Source organism: Carassius carassius, chromosome 11, assembly GCF_963082965.1.
Source record: "Carassius carassius chromosome 11, fCarCar2.1, whole genome shotgun sequence".
NCBI lineage: Eukaryota > Metazoa > Chordata > Actinopteri > Cypriniformes > Cyprinidae > Carassius > Carassius carassius.
The window spans coordinates 18,312,465-18,336,307 of record NC_081765.1 but is presented as its reverse complement, the minus strand read 5'-3'; the positions used below and the strand labels follow the sequence as shown (position 1 = coordinate 18,336,307).

At 41.1% G+C, this 23,843-nt stretch overlaps 1 protein-coding gene across 5 annotated transcripts in view; it reads right to left on the bottom strand.

Annotated features, from left to right (window-relative positions):
- The window catches only part of LOC132152941 (zinc finger E-box-binding homeobox 2-like), a 64,158-nt gene that overhangs the window by 23,458 nt on the left and 16,857 nt on the right, over positions 1-23,843 (bottom strand). For 3 of the 5 annotated variants that reach the window (XM_059561957.1, XM_059561959.1, XM_059561956.1), the window contains one exon: positions 5,635-5,667. The exons of the other annotated variants lie outside the window; for them this stretch is intronic. In XM_059561957.1, coding sequence (XP_059417940.1) covers positions 5,635-5,667 — 33 coding nt within the window. The remainder of the gene's footprint in view (positions 1-5,634; positions 5,668-23,843) is intronic. 5 annotated transcript variants of the gene reach the window in all.

Here is a 23,843-nt window from a genome sequence, read left to right as displayed (position 1 = left end):
ATATATATATATATATATATATATATATAAACATACATATAAACAGGAGCAAATAACAATCTCTAGATGTCAAAATAATGGAAATCTCCCTAGACAAGATTGTTGCTCGATATACAACAACAGATAGTATGATAAAGCAAACCAAAAACCCACAAAACTCTGTTATTGAGAGGTGCTGAGGGTCTAATAAACTATGAAGCTTACATCATGGGAACAGCAGTTTAACGTTCAGGTTCATTTGAAGTTCTTTCCTCGCCTAATACAGCACACATCTCCCCAGGCTCTCCGAGCACCTTATCTCAGAGGCAAGCTGCCAAAGCAGTGAGAACTAGTGGGAAGTTTCTCTAATGGTAAGATTAAAAACCTAATTGCTGATTTCGGGACAATTTTCTCCCTCTCCTGAGCGCAGAGTTTTGAAAAACAACAAACTTTCCCTTCCATCTGTGCTCTATTTCCCAGTTCGTTGGCGTCAAATGGACTCGACTGGGCTGTGGAACACTCGATTCCCACTCCGTACCTTAACTACCCCTAATCTCTCCCTAGGAGCCCATTCACTTAAAAAATAAAAAATAAAAATAATAAAACAAATACCAATGACGTCTTTTTTCACAGGTTCCCATGCCAGAAAGGCTGCTTTTTCTTGGCGGCTCTTGCCAGAGGACGTGAAGATTAGCCGCACGTATCTGATCATAATATGATCTTTGTCTGATCCATGGGGCTGCATTTGCTCCCCCGGACAACTGCGCAACAGGTGCAAATTAAAAGGGGAACCATCTCGGGTACAAGGGATGGTCGAAATGCACTGACCCGGGCTGAATACCAAAGAGCAGGGTGAGGTGGTATGGCAGGGGTGAAGGGCGTGGGACAAAAAGCTTTCTAACTAAGAGGTGTGACCAGCGGGATTATTTAGGAGCGGCTTCAGGCCGAGGGTGAAGACCCCCTCCCCTCCTTGAATGAAAAGGAGAAGGCGAGCGAGAGAAAGCAAAAGAGAGACATAAAGGGAAGTGGTTGTAAGTAAGACATGAGAGGCTTTTTGTGTGGTCCGAGTATACCTTGGACGTAAAGCAACTTTATCTTGCCTTATTCTCTCCTCTGTTCCCTCCTCCTCCCACAACTCTTCTTTTTCGCTCTCCAACAACAGCCATTTATTCCATCTTAACGCCAGTAATAAGTGCACTTCACTATGCCTTGCGCAGGTACATAAGGCAGCCCTGAATTTTGGTACTGGAGCTAAAAAGCTGCGGCCAGTCATTCAGAGTTTGAATGGTGGGAGTTTTCTGAAGAAACAGAAAGAAGTGGGAGGACTAGGAAAAGAATCATGAGGATGAATACGTAGGTCAGGGCTGAATATTAATAATAGTGAACTGCTGAGTGGTTAGACTTTAAGCCCACACAAAACACTAAACTATTTACATGACATTTTCCAGTTTTTGTGTTTTGTGCTTTTCGATAGCATATGCTAGCAATCCACACTCCGAATGGCATAGATTGAATACCTGAGTAGAGGATTTTTTTTTTTTTTTTTTTTTTACAAAAAGTCAGTATGGTTTGTTCTGAAAGTTTTTATATTAAATATATAAATGTTATATTTAATTTACTGAAATTTTACTGTAATTGCAGAGATGCTCTCACAACACTAATAGAAATAGAAAACACTGAGGTTTGAAAACCATTTTGGAAAAAGGAACAGGCATGTTTTGAATTCCGTCAAGCAGATACTTTGCCTTTGTGTGTGGGTGTGTGTGTAAGTGATAGAAAAGAAAGTGACGGGCACTTAAAGCAATCCATCAAGCAATCTGCCTCTAAGGTCACATGGGCTGACAGATGTGACCAAGATATTCTATGCATTTGTGCACTTTTTTTTTTTACGTGGTAGTAAAAAGAATATATAATAATAATTGATTAACTAATTAACTAATGAGATTTTATGATTATAAGATCTTTGTTTTCCTCCATCTAACTTGTCACATTTTTTGCATTTTCAAATCATACAATTCAATCTTCATCAGTAATTAAATTCAGATTGATTAAAAAGTGGAATGAACTCCTGCTGGTTGAAACTTTTACATTTTCAATTTTGAAGGTTTTTACAGTAAAACTACAAAGTAAGATTAAAACATACAGATACTTTTCTATATATACGCGTAACTTTATTTTACATCTGCCAATCAAATGTGCTTCCCCCATGTAGATCTGCCCCCATTGCAACTCTATTGGCTGCCATTTTAGTGTGTCATTCCGGCAGCTGGTCTGCTATATAATTCCTGCAGTCAACGGTCCATTGTGCTCGCCCTAGAGACAAAGAAGCCACCTCTCTTCTCTCTCTTGCACTGACTTCTCCTTTCTCCCCTCCCTCCCTCTCTCTCTCTGCGCTGTTTCGTATTCTCCACCAACCCCACCTATCATTCTGGTAGCTGTCCTTTGAGAATAGGGCATAATGCATTTCAACATGGTACCAGAAGTCATCATTACCAAGAACTGAGCAACAATCTAGATAGGTAGAATAATTGAAATGCAGAATACATTAGCAAGCAAAAATTTAGCATAATTACAGAAATGATACCTTGTGTCAGTCCAGTTTGGACAAACTAAACCTGTCTCCGCTAACTGGGTGAGGTTCACACATTCCATAGCCTGAAGTTGTGCTCGCACACACACATACACATGTACACATACAGCAGTTTAGCTGTTTGGACAGGTATTTGTGTGCTCTGTCACAAGCTCTTATAATCCTCTCATCTCATCTGCGGAGTGTGTTCCCAGCACTCGGGGAAAAACTGCAGACACACCTGCAAACCCAAAGCCAAACTGTCCACTGGAGCCATTTCACTGGTATGTGGTGAAAGATGATTCAAGCTTTTGATAATTTCAGACAGAAAAGGTTTCTGTTGTGCCAAACGCACAACAATCACATCCATCTGGACTGAACGACACCTCCGCTGGCTCACACACCTTTTCAACATTCCCTGACCACAAGTAATCCGCTTGCTATCCATCTTTTCCCTTTCTTTTCATCTCCTTTCCGTTTATTCCTAGTGGCCGAAACAGAACGGTAAGCGCATATTTAACATCCATATCGAGAATCAGACAGTCTGCTGCAGGTCTTTCCCAGGTGCCTCTCTGCCACGGTAATGAAACCCGGCAGAACAGACGGTGGAAAATAACTGCTCTATTCTCTCTCTCTCTCTCTCCTGTGCGGTGTGCATCACCTGAGCGAGCAGTGTGTGTGTGGGGGGTGGGGGGGGGCACTAGGTAAGGCTCTAAACAGTTGAAAGGAGGTCGCTGCCTAGTGGCTATAGCCTGGAAATGATCCATGTAAATCAAGTCAGTCATCTTCCATTCAGGTGAAAAATGCAATAGGGAGGGCAAACTTTTACTCGTTTCATGCCTCAGAAAAGTGCACAGAGGTAATGTATATGCTGAACCAACTGTCTGATGTACCATAAATGGGTAATAACTGTATTATGAGAGACATTTTTATTTTATTTTATTTTATTTTTAACGCAAAGGAATCTGATAGGAAAGTATATGATTCTCACCTGTTGGACATCATAATATAACATATAATGTATATCATTTTAGGTATAAAGAATAAAATAGCAGTCTATGAAGAACAGAATTAATATGACAAGTTCTGTATTCTGTCTTGTGTCCTATTGCCTGAAGGAAGGAAGGAATGAAAGAAGGAAGGAAGAAGATTGGGCAGGACAATCTTTATGTAAAAAATAAATAAAATAAAATGAATAATAATAATAATAAAGTAAAATATTAGAACAATATTTTTGAAAAAAGTAAGTTTTGGCAGGACAAGCACATTCAAAATAAAATAAAATAAAATAACACAAAATGTGCAGGATGGGTCATCAGTATTTTTGGTCAGTTTTCTAAGAAGGAAAAAAAAAAAGATCATTTCAGCTATAATCTGCTATAAATATAACTTATCAAACAGCATATGCCAGCATATAAAATAAAAGGTTATTCTGATGACGATAGGGTCTTTAAAATAAGTTCTGTACATAACCACACACTTTTCAACAATGAATCTGTGACTCCCACACAAGGCTGTTTATGTCAGCGAAGGCCTTGAACCTGACAGAAAGTGTCTGGATTGGGTCTATTTTTTTCTTGTGGGGTTACAATGTAGATAACGGCCGGTGAAATTTCTCTTGTTTACAGTGTGTGTGATGTGAGAGGAGGCTCTCTGTGTTTGTTTTAAGGCAAGGCAGCCGGAGAGGTCACACTGGTGCTGGGGGAACAAATGGCCCAGGAAGAGAGGGGCCGCTTTTGTGCCGCTGTGATCCTCAGTGAAAACTCAGCAATGCGTGAACCATTACTGCAAACCTGGAGAGGGTGTGTGTGTCTGTGTGTGTACTGTAGTTTGTTTTCCTTGTATTTAAGTATTTCAGTACTTGCCAATATTTGTGAGTGTGAAAAGGCAGAGTGAGAGAGATGGTGTGTGTGTGTGTGTGCACTTATCTAGCATGCACCCATCTGTAAATGGGTGGCGGTGCTCCACAGACCCTGCCGTGAAGCGGCAACAGTAGCCTGGCCCTAATTGAATTAAACTCCCATTTGTCTACTATAGGACCCAATGCAACAGGCAAGAAGGAGAGAATGGGAGGAAAGGAAGCAAGAGAAAAAGAGAGAGAGAGCTCTCTGAGGCTTGCTCATGCCGCCAGACGGCCCACCTTTCCCCCTTCCTCCCCCACGCAGACCCACCATCTGTGCCCACCCCATGCACATGTTACCCCTCTCTCTCTTGACAACTGTTCTGGGCCTCTACCAGCCTCAGAGTGCCTGTGTGTCTCTGTGTGTCTCTGTGTGTGTGTCTCTGTCTCTGTCTCTGTCTCTGTGTGTGTGTGTGTGTGTGTGTGTGTGTGTGTGTGTGTGTGTGTGTGTGTGTGTGTGTGTGTGTGTGTGTGTGTGTGTGAGTTCGTAAAGCTGGAGACACACAATAGCTCACTGGGCTACCCTGAGGAGGAGAAAAGACAGGAGGAGAGGAGAACACAATATGCTGTGCAGAGGAAGATAAAGAAGTCAACCTCTATCTCAGGCAAACTATCAGTCAGGTTGCACTCTGGGAGGAAAGAACAACCACAAAAAGCCCAAACCGCCTTGGGGCGAGAGAGCTGAAAAGAGATGAAGCAAATTACACACACTAACAAAACCTGCAATTTTAGGTTTTCTTTACTTTGAGCACGACGTCTTTGTATCATCAAACTCTACCATAAAATCGGCAGGTGAGGGCTTAGAAGCATGGGCAGATGAATTTGTTGGCTGAGTTCGGAGTCTATAAATTTTTTTGGAAGTTAATATGGGTCAATTAATATGCAAATCTCTCGGCAGATGCTCAGTGGCTCTCAGCATGCAATTGGCCCGTCGGTCACTAGCTGTTCAAACAGTTTCACGAGCAAAACAACACCAGGTTCAAACTCACAGAAAAAAACAATGAGACACCTTACACGGTTTTTTTGGTTACATAAGCAATGTTTTTGTCCTTTTTAGAGAGGTAAAATTCATTCTGTTTCTTTACTAAGAATGCAAAGCACTCAACCAACATTTACCATACTTGTTTTTTATTATTTAAAGTGACAGATCACACAAAAATGCTAAATTATCTCATCATTTACTCACCCTCACACTGTTCCAAACTTGTGTGACTTTCTTCTGTGGAACACAAAATAATATATTTTGAAGAATATTGGGAACCACTGATTGCCATTATATAGAAAAAACATCTCACAATATATTATTTTATGTTCCACAAAGAAATATGTGAGCATACATAATGACAGAATTGTTATTTTTGAGTGAACCATCACTTTAAAGCACACATTTATGTTGTAAACATGACTTGATCTCCCCACAGGCCATCAATATAAGTCCTATTGAGCTGTCTGAAACAGCTTCCAACTTGGATTCCAGTCTTTTGGTTACTTTTATTTAAGGCTGATTTAATGGAACACAACGATCTTTCCATGATACCTGTTTATTATCAGACAAAAGGCGAAACTAAAATAAAACATCTTGGGTTCTGATAAGACTCCTCAGTGGCATTGCCAGAAGTGCTTGTTGGGTTTCTGAAAGCTAACAGGTCCAGATGGAGCAAAAAATAAGACCTCAAAGGGGGGCTTTAAATGAAGGCTCCAGACCAGCAGACAGGTTGCTAATGAAATATGCATGTAAGGAGTGGCCCTATCTATCTATCCATCCATCCTGCCCACAACCTTCCCACACTTCCTTACTCTGCCCTCTGCCATTTTATGGTACGCTTCATTTGTGAAAAAAAAAGAAGAAAACAAGCCTCTTTCATTGGCACCACAAAGACGTACTATCTCTACCTTATCATAAGAAACCCTTTGAGAATTTAGCGATACATGGCTTGATTTCCAGCCTACTTCTCAAAACTTCTTCTTTTTTGGACGTTCTTGAGTGTGTCTTGGCAAATGTTCCCAGCATATGACCGCTAATTGTACTTTCACAAGTGCTGACTACATGGGAAACCATTCACTTTTAACAATTCCCTAAAAACCCTCACGCTCTCTTGGATGGTAAGTTCTTCATTTATGGATAGAGAGTTATACGTTCGATTCAGAGAGGTTAACTCAAGCCTAAAGGTGAGGTCACGTTTACAGATGTTCAGCATATTATAATGGTTAGAATTCTAGTTATTTACCTATATAAATTTCACAACCAGTTCAAGCTGTTCACACTTGTTTGGTTGACTTCTGTCTGAGCTGTGCTTCATACATCACCATACTATAGAAAATTGTTTTGCACCTTAAAATTTCACTGAAATTTCTCTAATTTAAAAGTGCATTAACAACTGAGACCACAATCTTGCTCTCAGACCATGCATTACTGCACAATTTCACCCACCTCTAGCTGAATGCGATTTCCCTCCCCATACCTCTCTGTATACATGGGCGCTCATATGTGCTGCTACGGGGGCAAAGATGGCTTTGTCAAACACACATGCATGCTGGCTGGAAGCTGTGCTCTCCTGTGTTCAGCAGGACCAGGATCAGCTGGGGTGGTATTAAACATGCACAAGGTTGCCTGTGAACAACTGTCAGCACATCTGCTGCGTTGTTCTTCAGCCTCTCTCTCTCCATCACTCCCACAGCCCCATCAATAACACTCTACTGCAAACAGCTCCTGGCTAGCACCGCAAGCGTGTGTGTACATGCGCCTTGTGTGCTCTGTGTGCCAAAACATGAGTGAATAACACAGATTATGCCCTCATCCTGTTGTGTGTACTAGTGCATGTCTGTTTATGGCAGACTAACCTGTTTTATGTGTGTGTGAGACTCTGCACTCAATATCATAATGAAATAAAGAGCCTGCTTTAAGCACATGCAAATTCAAACACACTTAATCAGGGCAAAATTAATTTTGCTGTTGCTGATTAGAGACATTAATTAATCTGTGTGAGGTATGGGCCTAATCTGAAGTTGAATTACACCTTCTGTAAGATTAATTAGGACACGATAATAACATACGGTGCTGCCAGTGCAGATTACAGTAAGTCTTATTCCTTTGACTTGAAAAAGAGCCGGGGTGAAACCTGAATCGTCGTACGACTTGCTGCTTAAGTACTTTGTTGGCGATTGAGGGTGCCCGTATTCTCAACTAGTTAATAGTTAACAGGGATTTCCAAGGTATTCAATCCTAAAAAGGTTTTTGAATTTGGGTTTAGGCTAATATGTATTATCTCAGAGCTTGTTTCCCATTTAAAGATACTTTTGAAATGGATTCAAACAGATCGTTTAACCCCACAGAAACGCTACAGAGAAGTCCATTTGTGGCAAATGCATGCCTGTGTGCACCTGAAAGCATATGTTTATGAGTGTGTGTGACTGAGGTGTTCGGAGAGCTCATATGCACAGATCTGTGGTGTGGACTGTGGAGGCCACAGCAAAACCTCATCAGTTGCCAGCTGGCAGTGTAGGTGGGAGCCTTTTAAAGAGGTCAGTGTGTGTGAGTGAATAGGGACAGTCCACATCCAATGAGAAATAGAGCCTCTTGGTCCAGGACCTTCAATCAGAGCAGTTCTTTCTGATGTTAATGAGGGAGTAAAACACATCTGTTCATCACCCCCTCCTGCACACACATCCTTATATACATACACACTTGTGTGAGGACTTTGGTCACCTGAATAGCTTCCCCTGCAGGTAGTTCACAAGGGAAGGATTCGGCCCTTTATGTGGTCAATCTTTGACCCCCATAAAATCTTTTCCATGTCCTTTCCCCATAACTACCATCAAAGGTCAGTGACCCATGGGATGCACTAGGGACCCAAATTTGGCCCTTCTGTTTTGTCTGAATAAACAGCTGAATGAATGTACTACAATATCCACAAAGCTGACAATAGCAGTGATCAGTGACTTGTATTGCCTTGAGCATTTATAAAATTGCACCAATTTTATTTCTATACATAAGAAACACTAAAACGCTGTATTGATATACAGTAGCTAAAAAAATAAATAAACAGACTTGAAATTAAATTAAAAAATAAATATCAAAAAAGTAAATTATACTTGCATACAAATGTATATAATATACTAAAATGTATTTATACGTAACTGAAATAATTGAATAGATTATTCAAATAATTTAATAATTAATTAATAATTGTAAAAAGTCTTTAAATAATTGTATTGGAAAAATATCTAAATGTTCTCATATATAAATAAATTAATATGACAAAAATAAGTAAATAAATAAGTTATTTTGGATTCAACGTTTATATTTAAATATGTTTATAGTAAAAAAAGAAGCAACATTATGTGGATACCTTGGAAAACACGCATGGCATCAAGATGCCCTGATCTGGTTTTCTGGGAGGAGGTGCTGGATTAGGAGCACATCAAAGAGTATGAAAGTGAGCTACTTTGATGATGTTTACAGTAACACACCTGGGGTAAAGCAAGGTGCTAATTAGCTCAAGTGGAAAATTAGAATGCCGATTACAGGAATCAAAAGGTACTGCAGAGCTTAAAGCTACAGCCTGCCTCTGTAACCACTCCTTTGGGTAAGCTCAAACACATACACACACACACACACACACACACAAGCATACGTACAAATAGTCCAGGGGGAAGCCATAAACATCTCCTTGGTTCAGGCGATTATAAGACAGGCTAGAGAACCAGTAAATACTGAGGGGGCCATTGTTTCCTTCACTTCCTCTTTTCAGCAAGGAGGATTCTTCTTTCCCCTTGATGACACCTCCAGGGAGCACACGCGGATCATATTATCGTCTAAAAGGGAAGTCTTATTCATTCCGTCGACTGTGTTAAGGCTCTCAGAAGCCACATCATTCGTAATGCTGTGGACCGCAGGGCTTTCACAGAACAGGAAAGACCCACGTTAACTCCTGAGCAGCCAGGGTTTGTTGCTTTGTTAGGGAATCATCTATGATTTAACACAGGGAGTAACAAAGCGTTGGGCTAATAAAGCTTGCCAAGACCATTTACAAACTGGCGGAATTATTAGTGTTAGAGTTACTGTACCCTGAATAGTCACTTTAAAGGTGTATGCAGCTTGATTTGTGGCCAAATCCATCTTGATAATGGCCATCAAGAGGAACCATCAAAAACAGAGTGTGCTGTAAAATATTAATCAAATTATTGCAGTTATATTCACTGTAATAATCTAGAAATGTTAGGTTCTCATTTTACCAGATTATCACTCATTTTAAGCCATATGGATATCACCATTAAACTCTGTTGTTGTTGTTGTTGTTAATTTTTATTATTATTGCATCTGGTAGTTTGTGTTGAAACCTACACACCACACAACTGCCCTAAAAAAAGATATTTTAAGAGTTTATTATTTCACACCACGATGTTAATTGTTATTTTTCATTCACAACTCTGTACTATATAATTCTCCCTATTATGTTCATAAACTTTCAATGCTGGCTCTGCTATTGTTGATTTTATCTGTTGGGTAATAAAGCTGTGCCTTTAAAAATGCAATACAGCTCAAACCTTTCAGTTAAAAAATGTCTAAATAAATATATCAATAAATAACACAATTTTTGTATGGTCACCCTAAAAGAAAGCTGATTTCTGACCTTCTCCCAGAGCTCCATGGAAACCAGAGCTAGACAGTGGCCAAAAATACATGTTTTCTTAAAATACAAAAGCCTGTGAAACTGTCTGTTTTGGGGAGTTTTGACTTCAACAGGTGCCAAGAAAAACCTCCACGGTCTCAAAACCTGTTATTTAAACAAGGGTGAAGGACCGTAGGTCACATTCTCTCATGAATGGCTTCTCGTTTTCTGAGCTCTTATAAGACAGTTAACTATTTGGGCTCCATTGAAACAATATTTCGATGAATTACGAATGAAAAGGAGAAAAAAAAATTACTCAGTTCCCCTTTTTTCTTAACACCTCTCAAGTACGAACTGTTAAATAGAGCATGTTTGCACGTTAAACCACAACTTTTTTTGGTACACCGAATGTCACGGTGACTTGGCAGCAAAAAAAAAAAAAAAAACTTGCTGCTTTGTTTGTCACATATTTGCTAACACAAACTCTTTTCTGCCACTGTGCTGCTCTTATCAGTCATGAGAGGATAAGGTGTGACCTGGTAAGGGTGGCAAGTTCCACTTTCAGAGGTGTGATCACTGAGGCCCAGCAATTGAGCCAGAGGTGCTTATAAAAGGAACTTAATCAGCCTTTAGCACCTTGAGATGGGAGCTGAGCAGACGTTAACCGAAATGGCAGCTGAACCTCTTTTATACATGCAATGGATGTCGGTTTTTGTAGACATGTCTAGGAGTTTTTCCAGCTATAGGTAGAATACATATGACTGGCAGTAATTTTCATAAAAAAAATGCTCAAAGAAATAAATATTAATAATAAAGTAATTATTTTATCTTGTTTGTTTATGTTCTACATAATTACCTCTTGTGATCCAGTGAACTAAGCCCTTAAACAATCTTAGCAGCATTATTCAGGTTTTTTGGCATAAACAACCTGGTGAGGCTCTGAGTCACTGTAAGCTTCATTTGAACTCAGATAGAGTATCACAAAGCATGTGATATACAGGGCCCTCATGCAAGCTAGCGTGCCCTCACATACACACACACGCGGCTACACACATATTTTCCTTGTGTCCTCTGCATGTTTACTAAATATTTAGTGTTACCATGGATCGCACTGAGAAAGAAATTAACATCTGACCGAGAGGCCGTGTCATTTGATTGAGCTCAACTTCCTTTCAAATGAAGAAGAGAATCTATAGCCGATTCATGTCCAAGTTGTAAAGGGATTCTCCACCCTAAAATGATCACTTTGCCCCATGTTGTTCCAAACCTGTAAAAGCTCAGTTCTTCTTCGGAACACAATTTAAGATATTTTGGATTAAAACCTGGAGGCTTGAGACTGTCCCATAGACTGCCGAGTAAATAACAGTGTCAAGGTCCATAAAAGGTATGAAAAGTCATTGTCAGAATACTCCATCTGTCATTAGATGTGCAATCTGGGTTATATGAAGCGACGGGAACTTTGTGGTGTGGAGGACACAGAAAAGCAAGCACAAAACTTTTCATACCTTTTCTGGACCTTGACGCTGTTATTTATATGGCAGTCTATGGGACATTCTCCAACCTCAAAACTCTTAAATTGTGTTCCGGAGATGAACGGAGCTTTTAGGGGTTTGAAACGACATGGGGGTAAGTGATTAATGACAATTTTTTTTTATTTTGGGGTGGAGTAACCCTTTAAGGCCGATTTATACTTCTGCGTCTGACCTACGCCGTAGCCTCTATGCCATCATTTTTTATTTATACTTCTGTGTTGTTGTCCATGTCGACGTGCAGAACACATGCAAACTGCTAATCTGCAGTGTCCACAGGCATGTTGCTTGTGTAAGCCGCAGTATGACGGCAATAGCAGAAGAAGAAGCTGCTTGTCGGAGAAGCATCAGCCGTGACTGCGGCAAATGAATATCAAAGAACAAATAATTTATTTAAAACTACAAAAAAGAGACTATAACAGAAAAGAAGAAGATGGCATTCTTTCAATCTACATGAGGACTTGTAACATAACATGGCAGAACAACTGTTTGTCGCAGACAACAAATAAATAAGACACTTGTTTTTTACTTTGTTTTATTTTAAATAGGAAGCTGTAACATTAAAATATATAAAAGTGCAAAAAACACACATAAAACTCAATATAGCTGTGGCGTAGTTTCGATGCAGAAGTATAAATCAGCCTTTACTTTCATATCCTTCTCTGAACCAATTACATTTTTGTAAACTTACACAATATTAATTAAAACAAACCATATTATGAGCTGTACACATTGCTAACAAACATGTGTTTTGGTGCTAGTACATGTACATTACTGTTCAATTTTTTTGTCAGTTTTTGTAGTCAACATATATATTCTTTAAAAAAATCATACAAATAATAAAAATAATAAAAAAAAAAATTAAAAATAAAAATATATATATATATATATATATTCTTATAAAAATAATCACAAAATGCACAAATTTTATCTGGGTTGTAGAAGAAAGAAAGAAAGAAAGAAAGAAAGAAAGAAAGAAAGAAAGAAAGAAAGAATGAATGAATCTATCCAACAAATAAATTTAGCCATCACTGATTAATAAGCACTGCAGCACACATCATGTGATTTGGCAAGTTTATTTGGCAAATAAAAAGAAAATCAGTCAATTTCTTAGATGTCTTTCAAAACCACTAAATGATATACATGTTATACTTGTTTTTTTTTGTTTTGTTTTTTTTTGTTTTTGTAGAGCAGTCCTTTTCACTTTTATTTTATGAAAGAAAAAAAAAAAAAAAGCAAGCTTGGACATCCATTATTTCCTCATGTTTAACAGAAGAAAGTCAAGTCATGTTTGAGCAAACTATGACAGAATATTTTTATTTTGGGTGAACAATCCTACAAACATATTCTGGTAAAGTTGGTAAAGGTGAACAAAACAGAGAAGAAGAGAGGGGAAAAAACACTTCACCTCATCCTACCGGTAATGTTGCTGCAACAGAGTGTCGTTTGTCAAAAGAGAGGGAAAAAAAAGGTCTGTGGTTGTCTCTGATAAGACCCTAACACAAAGATATGAACTGCTCCGTGTGTGAACACTTAAGTATGTGTGTGTGTTTGTGAAAGGTATTATCCCTTTTCCTCCTAACTGTAACTAATTTTACTACTTTTACACATTTTATATCACATTAATTTGCAAGAAAACCCACTTTGGCTTGATTTGGCATGTCTAGACTCTTCAAACCTGAAAAGTTGCCTCAGATGATGAGCTCCAGGGTAACAGCAAACAGTATACCCATGTAAATGTTTGAAATGATGAAGCCATTCCGGCTTCAGTAGCCCGCTAGCCTCTCAAGGGGACGCAAGGCCTACTTCCAAAAAGCCTGAATTATTTATTGACCTAGGTGGGAGTGCTCTCTGGAAATGTTCAAACCCTTTTTGACAAAAGAAAGCAACATGTTTAATTCCTAATGTTTCAGATCAAATAAAAAATACACCCTTTTCAGTTTCTCCATACATCATTTAATAATGACTATATAGGCAAACAGTGCATAGTATCATTTTACGCTGTTGCTACGTCAGAGTTGCTGATTTACAATTTTACCAAAGAAAAAAAAAGATAATAATAATAATTAGGTGCCCTCAAAGTACACATTTACACGGGCACACACAAACAAAGCACTACAACTATATCTTTGCCAGGTGGCAAATAGTACCTCCAGGCTCCCTGGCCCACACATCTTAATGTGCAGTATGTCAGATGTGCTGGGCTGAGCTTTCACCTCTGAAAGGCTGACTGCAGGGAGCCCTTTGTTTCACATCTAACACAATTCAGACCTTACTATGTATTGTAATCTCTGCAACAGGCTCGCATTGGTCCAGGGCATAGAATCATTGTGGGGGTTTTTCATTCCCTTGTGAAATAATAACTGGTTTGTATGTGATGTAATTTATGCAAGCTGGCACAGAAGCATGCCCTGCTAGTGGAGTTCATTTCTGGATCTACATTTCTGAATGCAGACTTCACAACCCAGCATGTTTAAAAAGTTAGGAAATATAAATGGATAGGCATTTCTATGATAATATTGTTTGGTATGTTCTTTCCTCTTTTTCCAATTTTTGACTAGTGTAACTGGAAGGGAGTCTGACATGGAGCTTTGTGTGTGTGCGATAGTGCAGTGATATAAATAAGAAAAAAACTGCCATGGATATTCCAGTAAAGGCTGGGACACACCAAGCCAACTTCAAAGAACTAGCAGCAAAGAACCGCACAAACTACAGCTGATGGCAGTTTCACTGTCTATACTACAATACTGCAACTGGAGATTTTGAAAATCTTCACCCTGGCAGCCGTTTTCCAAATTGTTTGGTTTAAGTGACCTGGTGCTGCGTTTGCATGTGGATGAATGGCCAAACCGCGTAGAAAAAGCTTCGGTTTTAAAAATAAGCGCGTTCGTGTGGACAGGGCCTAAATATGTGGGGCATCTTGGGTTCTCACACCGAATAGAATTTATACAGTTATTCAATGATGAATAACAATTTTAAGCCTCTCTTTGTGTGTCCTTCCACCTATTTGTTAATTTCCTGTGACAAACTTTTGCAGTAGTGAAACTACATAACTCAGCAGATCCCTGTTGATTGGCCACCACTTCTAAATAACCCAGATCTCTGTCCACCAATAACACGCAGTCATCCGCCAGGCAAATCTGACCTCTTGCCATGGTTTTTGACCACCACTGCATGCTGAGCTACACACTTGCATTTTAAATCGGTCAGTCACTAAAAGGCCACTTACAGTACATTGCAACTGTAAAAGCCAGCTGATGGTGGTGATAAACCACAACTAAAGATTTTGCCTGCACCACCAAAATGTGTTAAATGTCTCAGTGTCAAATGTCAAATGTGTACAATATGTTATTATACAAATGATATAGGTATATTAAACAAGATTATATTTCTAACATTATTAAAACACTCCCAGCAGGTTTTGGGAAGAGCGAGCACATTATTAGTCAAAATGTCTTTGCCTCACTTTAAGTAATAGTAAAACATAAATTTAATTATCAAAAAAAAAAAAAACTGGTATTACATAATACATAAATAATATATTATTAATTAATGTATAGCCTGAATGCACTGCAAGTCACTTTGGATAAAAGTGTCTGCTAAATGCATAAATGTAAATGTAATTAAAACAAATACAAATAGATTAGACTGTTAGTCACTAACACCTATAAGTGAATGTCTTAGCAACTGGTCGCAACAGAAACTCTTAATTAGAACTGTCTCATGTGTGCTTAAGATAAGATGAACTACGAATGAAAGTAAATGACAAATGAAGATAAAAAAAATTGGTTTAAACCAGCAAAACATAAATTCTGATACTGGTCTCCTTACATCTGTCTTTGAGCTTACAGAAATGGGAAACTAAATACAATACTTTACAAAAAGATGACTATTTTCACACTTAATTAACACTTCTTTTTTTTTTACTTTGCAAATATCTTCCTGTTGTCCTCAGCAACCTGAACCCAACCCATGCATGTCTGACTACTGTGTACCAGAAAGATAATGTGAAAGGTCCTGTAAGGGGAATTAATTCAAGTGCTGAATAAACGGCTACTCAGTGGAACTGCATTATACCTCGTCTAGCTCTACACAGATGATTCGTCATGTTGATAAGTGGACAAAGGCCTAGATTACCCTAACAAGCCCTGCTTTGTGATCCTGTCCCCTGGTTAAAGAGGGCACAGGGAGTAACCAAGCAAAAGGTACCACCGTCTGTCAATTTGAATCAATTTACACATCAGGGAACGGCAATACGTGTGTCCCCCAGTGATACCTCCACAGTGACAGATGTACGTCTCCTACATGTGACCTGAGAAAACGACCCCTAAAAGCCACCTGCCCCCTGGGCACTGTGCGGGTAATTTGTCCCACTGTTGCTGTTCGACATCGTCGATGGCATGGTTGTCTGAGATAAGAGAAACTGACAGCCATGGGCTCCCCAGGGCAAAACTTTCCACCCAAGTGAATCGGTAGGATGAAGGTTAAAAAAAAAAATCTAATGAATGATTTCTGAGTAGTCATTTGTTCTTCATTACTCCCCACTCAAAACACACACACACACACACACACACACAAAATAATCTTTCTCTTGTTCCACACCCTCATGCAATTAACAAGACTATTAAAGTTTTTTTGCTTCATTGACAAGTCATATTTTGCAAGCAGCATGATAACAGTAAACTTTTCACCTCAGAATTCTGTACCATCCCTGAATTCCAATACAGCCTTAAGGGGTCATATGATGTGAATATTTTTTTTTTAAATCCAAAGAGATATTCTTTACAAAAGTTAAGACTCGTCCACATCCCCCTAAAACGGCTTGTTCTAACACACCCCCACATATCTACATCAGTATGTGGGAAGATTTGCATAATGCTGCACAAGGCCTCTGGCCTTCGCTCACTCAAGGCCCTACTGTGTGATGATGTTTCGTTGAGAAAGCGAAACTACTTTGTTTGGCCTTCCAAAAGAGGACACGATTAGAAATCATATTTATATCACATTTATAATGTGTTTTATGTTTATGTATCGTCGCTCCGGCCAGACAGGGCATCACAATATGTTGAGGGGTGTAACATTTCTGTCACATGCTTGAGGTATTCAGCCAATCACAACGCACTGGATAACTGGCCAATCACAGCACTCCTCGCTTTTCAGACCAATGAGCCTTTTAAAAATCGATGCGTTTCAGAAGGCAGGCATAGAGGAGAAATATAATGCACAGTATTTGGAAAATAATATTTTTTTAACCTTAAACCGCATAAACACATTTCATTACACCAAATATACCAATAAATGTTATTTTTAGAAGCATCATATGACCACTTTAAAAAGCCAATTGGACAATACTAACTAGCTATTCTATCCCATGTCAATGAGAACACAGATTAAAAGAGAACAGTTGGCTGCACAGTTAAACATATATAAAAATTTACAGTGGGTCATAATGCTAATGAAAACACTGAATAGTCTGCTAAAATACTCTTTTGAGATGTCCCACACAATTGTTTCGCTCAGTCATATAATAATGATCCATCTCAGTGGAAATAACTTTCACTCCCACTTAACAACAACCCAAATTTCCTCCATGTGGGCCAGTGGCCAACTTTGACGATTAGTTCTCAGGCTAGCATGTAGCAGCTGGACTAAGCTAGTGAAAAAATATGCATGCCTCCGTCATGGGTGCGGAATGTGACAGCTCATGCTCATAGCATTTTCCCCATCCTCCTCCTTTTGATTCAACAAATCGCCATCAACTTTTCCTGTCATCGAAATGCATTGTGGAGTGCAGCGGGTCCCAGTGGGAAAAGAGTCATTCTTGCTAGCTTTTCACACTCGTACTTTATTTCCTTATTGTGTTTGGACTCTGGCCTACAACATCCAGGTGGAGATGATTTCAAGGGCGAGTGCCAAAAATGTGCTCTAGCAGCCAGGGATGGACAGGGATAACTAAGCAAGCCTACCTCTTGGCACTGAGCTGCCATTTTGTGTCCAGCTTTGTATAAACATGTCTTTCTTTGGAACATGTGGAACAAAACGAATAGCTTCAGTATGACAAGCAGACACTGAACCAACAAACACATTATGCTAAATTTCTAAAAATTAAGCGGATGTGCGAGAAAGCAACTCTGATTGTATCAAGCAGAAGTCATAGATTCAGCCATTTTTAGCAATAATTTAGCTTACCACAGTTGTTTTCTTTGCCACTTCCTGTTTTATCATATGACTGTGCTGAAATAAGGAAGCTGATTTTAATGTGATAATCTAAAAGGACTCATTTGGAAAGAAAAACCCAAGATGTTATGGGAATCTCTCTCTCTCTCTCTCTCTCTCTCTCTCTCTCTCTCTCTCTCTCTCTCTCTCTCTCTCTCTGTGTGTATTTTTGTTTTGAACAATTCAAGAAAACTATATGATGCCTATATAAAACTATATGAATAAGAACTCACCTCAATACTCTTAACACACAGTTAAATTTTAATAATAATAATAATAATAATAATACAATAAAAAAGAATTCTCTGAAAAAGTATATAAAAACTGCTCATACCACAAACTAACATGCCTCCTCACTGTGATTATTTACCAATTTTAAATCAGTAATCCAATTTGCACAAATCTCAAAAAGACACATTGTTCTTGAGAACTCACTATCTACCTGGTTATTAGCAAGAGCTTCATTTGCTTGATGAAACCGCAGCCAAAAGAAGGCCATCCCCAGGAAAGGAGGGCTGGTCTGGGCTTCCTTTAACACAGCAGGGTCTGGTAATAAATGCTCGGCCTTTTGTTCCCTGCACAGTTGGCAGGAGGTTAGCCAACAATACAGCAGCAATAATAATGCCCTCTCCCAAGGGATGCTAGAGGCTAACACTGATTCTGTTACATTGAGTCGCAGCAGAAAGAAAGGCTGGGTCATGAACTACTTTTTGAATCACCTCAGCACCAAGCCATTGTTTTGCCCTCACACTAAAAACACCCTTTGAATCCAAAGAGCCTTCTGTAATTTAGCTGGTCACATAATTGTGAACGCACACTACAGCACAAGGTGTCTTTGATGCGTATTGTTTTCCAGACATACTATTTTTAGGTGAATGTGAGTGACAGCTATCTTGGGAGACTGGAAGATCAAAAGGGCTACAGCTGTCTGAAACCCAGCTTGTCCTGCAACCTTAAAGATTACCCGCCAACAATACCTTAATTGCTGATACAATCTACCCATAGTCGACAGCTCCCTGCTGTAGAGAGAGGCCTGTAGGGCTGTAATCCCAGCAGACCCTCAAATGCCCTGAAAATTAGGCCAGAACTTTAGTCTAGACTTGTGAACCTCGTGGTGTCAGGTTGCCAGACCACCTGAGTTAGCATGTGGCCCCTTTTTCTCCACACCAGCATGTAATGTGTGCTACTCTGCGGGGATGTAGAGGAGGAAGGGGTCTCCGGCAAGCGTGCTCAGGTGTTTTAACAGCTGTCAACCCCCTTTAAGCTGCAGGGGTGGTTAAAAGCACTAAGAAGTGACTGCTTGATCAACTCCAGATGTTGGAATAAGAAGTGGGGGGATGACACCTACAGAAGGTAAAACTGAAATGTCAATCCGCCATGTCTCATTTCTGAGTCATGCTGGCATCTCTCTGCCTTTAGCCCAGCAGGTCACTCCCAGAGATACTTATTACTCAGGGAGTGTAAATCTGGAAAAAGGGGGAGGAGCTTGAAGATTGAAGCGCATTTCCAAATAAATCCTTCCATTAACCACAGATTATGCTGCAAGATCCCCCCTACCTCATACACCTTTCAAAGTGATGCAGCTCACCAAATTTCTTTCCGGTGAAGTTGGCAGGGGATAAACATTTTGAAAATGGAAACCTGAGTGCAACTATCCAAAGCCACAGAGTGGGACCTGCGCCACTGCCGCTCTGCTCTTTAAATCCCAATGCATTGAGACACTAGCATACCCATTCAAGGTGCACTCTAAAGTGCGTGAAGGACCCTTCTGTCTTTCTCTTCCAATCAGTCCTCGGTCAATTTGACTATAGGCTCCAATTAGCAATTGCTCGGTTCTATTATGGGAAAACAATTTGCCACTTATAACGGAACTTCTCGAAATGCTCGAGCTGTTTTGCTTAGAATAGTTTTAAGAGCACTAGTCGCTTTTAAGAGTCTTGATAGTGCAGCAGAAAAAGGGATTGTGTGAGGACATTATCATATCTGAAATAGAAGAGTAGCTAAAAGGCAGAATGACTTACAGCTTTTATCTGCAAACGCTCTCTGTACCTCACACACCCATCCTCACGCATACGCTCTCTGCGCATTTCCACATTTTACTCCCCCGAAACACTGGTCTTGTTTTTCTTCAGCCACAATCCTTCATGAGGTCTGTTACACACTCAACACATGTATGTTGGAAGCACTTTTACACCACTTCTTCTGTATGTTCACACTGTAAGTTCAGTTGTATCAGCTCCCAAGCATCACTTTTCAAAATAGCCTTCACTGTCAGCTTCTGTGGTAAAGGTGTAGAACAGTCTTGCCCGCTAAGAACCAAACCATGTAATAGGTGAAGATTCAAAATGACACTAATATTATTTTCTCATCCCTGTTTAAACTTTTGTCACTAAGCATGTTTGTATGTGTAGTTTGTTACAGTATACATGCAATTAAATATTTGATAAATCTACCTCCTTTGTGATGGGTTTGACTTTCAAGTCTTCCTTCAGAGCATGTGCACAATGTCAAGGCCAAATATAGTCTGATAAATATGTATACGTGCTGGATGGAATGATGAAATTACAATGAACAACAATACAACAATAAAATGATTCAACTTCACAAAAATCACATAATGATTGTAGTCTGACAAAAAAAAAAAAAAAGGTTGTAGGCCTACTGAGGAAAACCTAAGTATTTTTTAATAATATATGATATGATATGATATATGATATATTAATAACTATGAATTATAAATATAGAACAGAAATAAGTAAAAATTTTATATAAAAATAAATGTAGTTCCTCTTCAGGAACTCGAGCTGTGTCGAGCGCTTTGGGGAAACGCCTTTGAGAAGATCAACTCTGAATATCGTGTGCAATCTGTCCAATGGAAGAGCGTGACGTCACAGGCCGGGTGACGTAGCGACTAGGAAGCTATAAAGGCACGTGCCACGCAGCTGGCTTCAGCTTCGCTTCTTTCAGCAAGCGCTCTGTGTGTGCATGTCAAAAAGTCTGTCTTGTGAGTCTTATTTATTGTTGTCTGACCCAATAAAGCAACATAATGCCTAAGAGCAAAGCTAAGACCAGACATATGAAGCATTGTGAACGATTGCCGATGCGGGCGCTTCAATCCCGGAGGGCTCTCTTCGAGGAGGGAGCCTTCGCCAGCGTTCCCCGCGGTGCTGGCCCCGCTTCTGCCAAGGCAGAGTGGCTGCTGCACTCGTGGGGTTCGCAGGTGGATCTGGCGGAGGGTATGAAGACGGGCCAGTCATTATCTCCTTCCTCATCTGCCAGATCCGGCGCCCAAACCCTGGGTTCGGAAGCATGCTCGTCGGTTTCTTCCCCCCAGGGTGAAGGGTTGACACTCCACCTCTCTTCGTCTGATAAGGTGGATGTGGAGACTATTAGTAGGGATTCACCACCCCTATCGCCCCAGTATGAGGAGCTGTTGGAGGTGGTTACTCATGCAGTTGATAAATTAAAAATATAGTGGCCTGCAGAGAAAAAAATCAGAACCGCAGAAAAGTAAATTAGATGAGCGGTTTCTGCGGCCGAGGCAGCCACCTCCATCCCGGAGCCTTCCCTTTTTTCCCGATCTCCACGAAGAAATAGCGAGATCGTGGAACCTCCCTTATTCGACCCGTCTCTTCAGCCCCGACTCTAAATATTACGGCAATGTCGCGGGGCTCGATGAGCGAGGGTACAGAGTGATGCCCCGGGTTGAGCAGACGCTTACGAGCTATCTGTCACCCGGTTCGGCATCGTCTCTGAAGGCTTCGGCCTTGCCCACAAAACCGTTAAAAACGACATTATGTTAATGGTAAAGGGCTATGTGGCAGCAGGTCAGGCGGGGGCGTGCCTTCACACCATGGCCGTCCTCCAGGCATATCAAGCTGACCTGCTGAGAGATTTAGACGAGGGAGAGGGGATCAAGTCTGAAGATATTGCAGAGCTTAGACGGACCATTGATCTCTCCCTCCGCACCACCAAAGAGACCGCTCGCGCGATTGGGCGGTCTATGGCAGCCTTGGTGGCCGCGGAGAGGCATTTATGGCTAACCCTGTCACAGATAAGAGAGCGTGACAGGGTCTGCCTCCTGGACGCCCCGCTTCAAGCCTCGGGTCTGTTCGGCGACAGGAGGAACGCAAACAGGCGGCGGTGTTCCAGAGTTTCCTCTCTCGTTGCTCTCGTGGGTTATCTGGGTGGGAGATACCCACGCCACAGGCAAGCTCCTCATACCGCGAGGCTCAAAAGCAGAGCTCTGAGTCGGGGACTTCCAACGTGAAATCAGATCTTCGTGCAATTATCGAAGCTAGGAAGTCCTCGACAAAGAGGTCCTGACGCCAGAGGCGCAGTGACCCTGAGGGTAGCCCCTACTGGAGTAGAGCGGTGTCCACCTCATTATACGGTGGCCCGTCTCACCCCAGTGCCCTCTGGAGGACAGTCTGCCAACCCTGCCAGTGTTTCAGGGCGCAGCAGTCTCCCGCAAGTGTCACTCCCAGTTATGTCCGCCCACGAGCGTAGCGGAGCTGGGAAGCTTGGCACCCCTTCGGGGGCCTCTTACACCAGAGATCAGTCTCGAGAGACTGATTCCCTTAGTACATTATTTAGCAGCATGGAAACTACTGCCAAATGTATCTCAATGGGTCCTGCACACAGTAGAAAGAGGCTATTGTATTCAGTTCGGCTGTCCACCGCCGATGTTCAATGGGGTTACACCGACAGTCATCGGCCCCCAGCAGGCTCTGGTGATGGAACAAGAAGTGAATACCCTATTAAGGAATGCGGCCATCGAGGTGGTCCCTCCTCTAGACAGGGAGTCCGGGTTTTACAGCCAGTATTTCATAGTTCCAAAGAAGGATGGGGGGTTGCGTCCGATCTTAGACTTACGTTAATTAAACCTCTCAGTAATGTCACTGAAGTTCAAAATGCACACTGTCAAATAGGTTGTAGCTCAAATCAGATCCTAGGACTGGTTTGTCACAATAGATCTCAAAGAAGCATACTTCCACATATCCATCCTTCCACAACACATGAAGTTTCTGAGGTTCGCTTTCGGGGGCAAAGCCTACCAATATCGAGTACTTCCCTTCGGCCTTGCACTCTCACCCCGCACATTAACGAAATGTGTTTGAGACTGAACGCCAAGAAGAGTGTACTTTCTCCAGTTCAGAGAACCACCTATCTAGGCGTAGTGTGGGATTCGACCACGATGCAGGCACGTATGTCTCCTGCTCGGATCGAGTCAATCCTTTCCTCAGTCAAGAGAGTCAGAGAAGGTCAGTCACTCACTCTCAAGCAGTTTCAGAGACTGTTAGGGCTCATGGCAGCTGTGTCCAACGTGATACCTTTTGGCCTCCTGCACATGAGACCCCTGCAGTGGTGGCTCAAGACCAAGGGGTTTTTCCCCGAAGGGAAATCCATTACGAACTATCAAGGTCACGCAGCGATGCCTTCGTGCCTTAGACATATGGAAGAAACCTTGGTTCTTGAATCAGGGCCTGGTGTTGGGAGCTCTTGGTCGCTAGCGACAGACGCGTCTCTCACCGGTTGGGGTGCGGTCATGAGTGGCCACCCTGCCCGCGGTCTGTGGAGCGGTCGCCATCTGACATGGCACATCAATTGTCTAGAAATGCTAGCAGTGTATCGAGCATTGAAATATTTCCTCCCAGACCTGAAAGGCCGTCATGTGTTGGTGCGCACCAACAACACATCGGTGGTCTCTTATATCAATCACCAGGGAGGTCTGCGTTAACGCCCCTTATACAAGCTGGTATACCAGATCCTCCTGTGGTCCCAGGACAAACTCCTCTCATTAAGAGCAGTATATATTCCTGGGAGATTGAATGTGGGAGCAGATATGCTGTCGAGACAGGGGCCGAGGCCCGGGGAATGGATACTTCACCCCGAGGTGGTGGAGCAGATAGGGGAGATATTTGGCAAAGCTCAGGTGGACCTCTTCGCGACTCAAGAGACATCGCAATGTCCCCTCTGGTTCTCTCTAGTTCACCCAGCTCCACTGGGACTAGATGCCTTGACACAGACATGGCCGA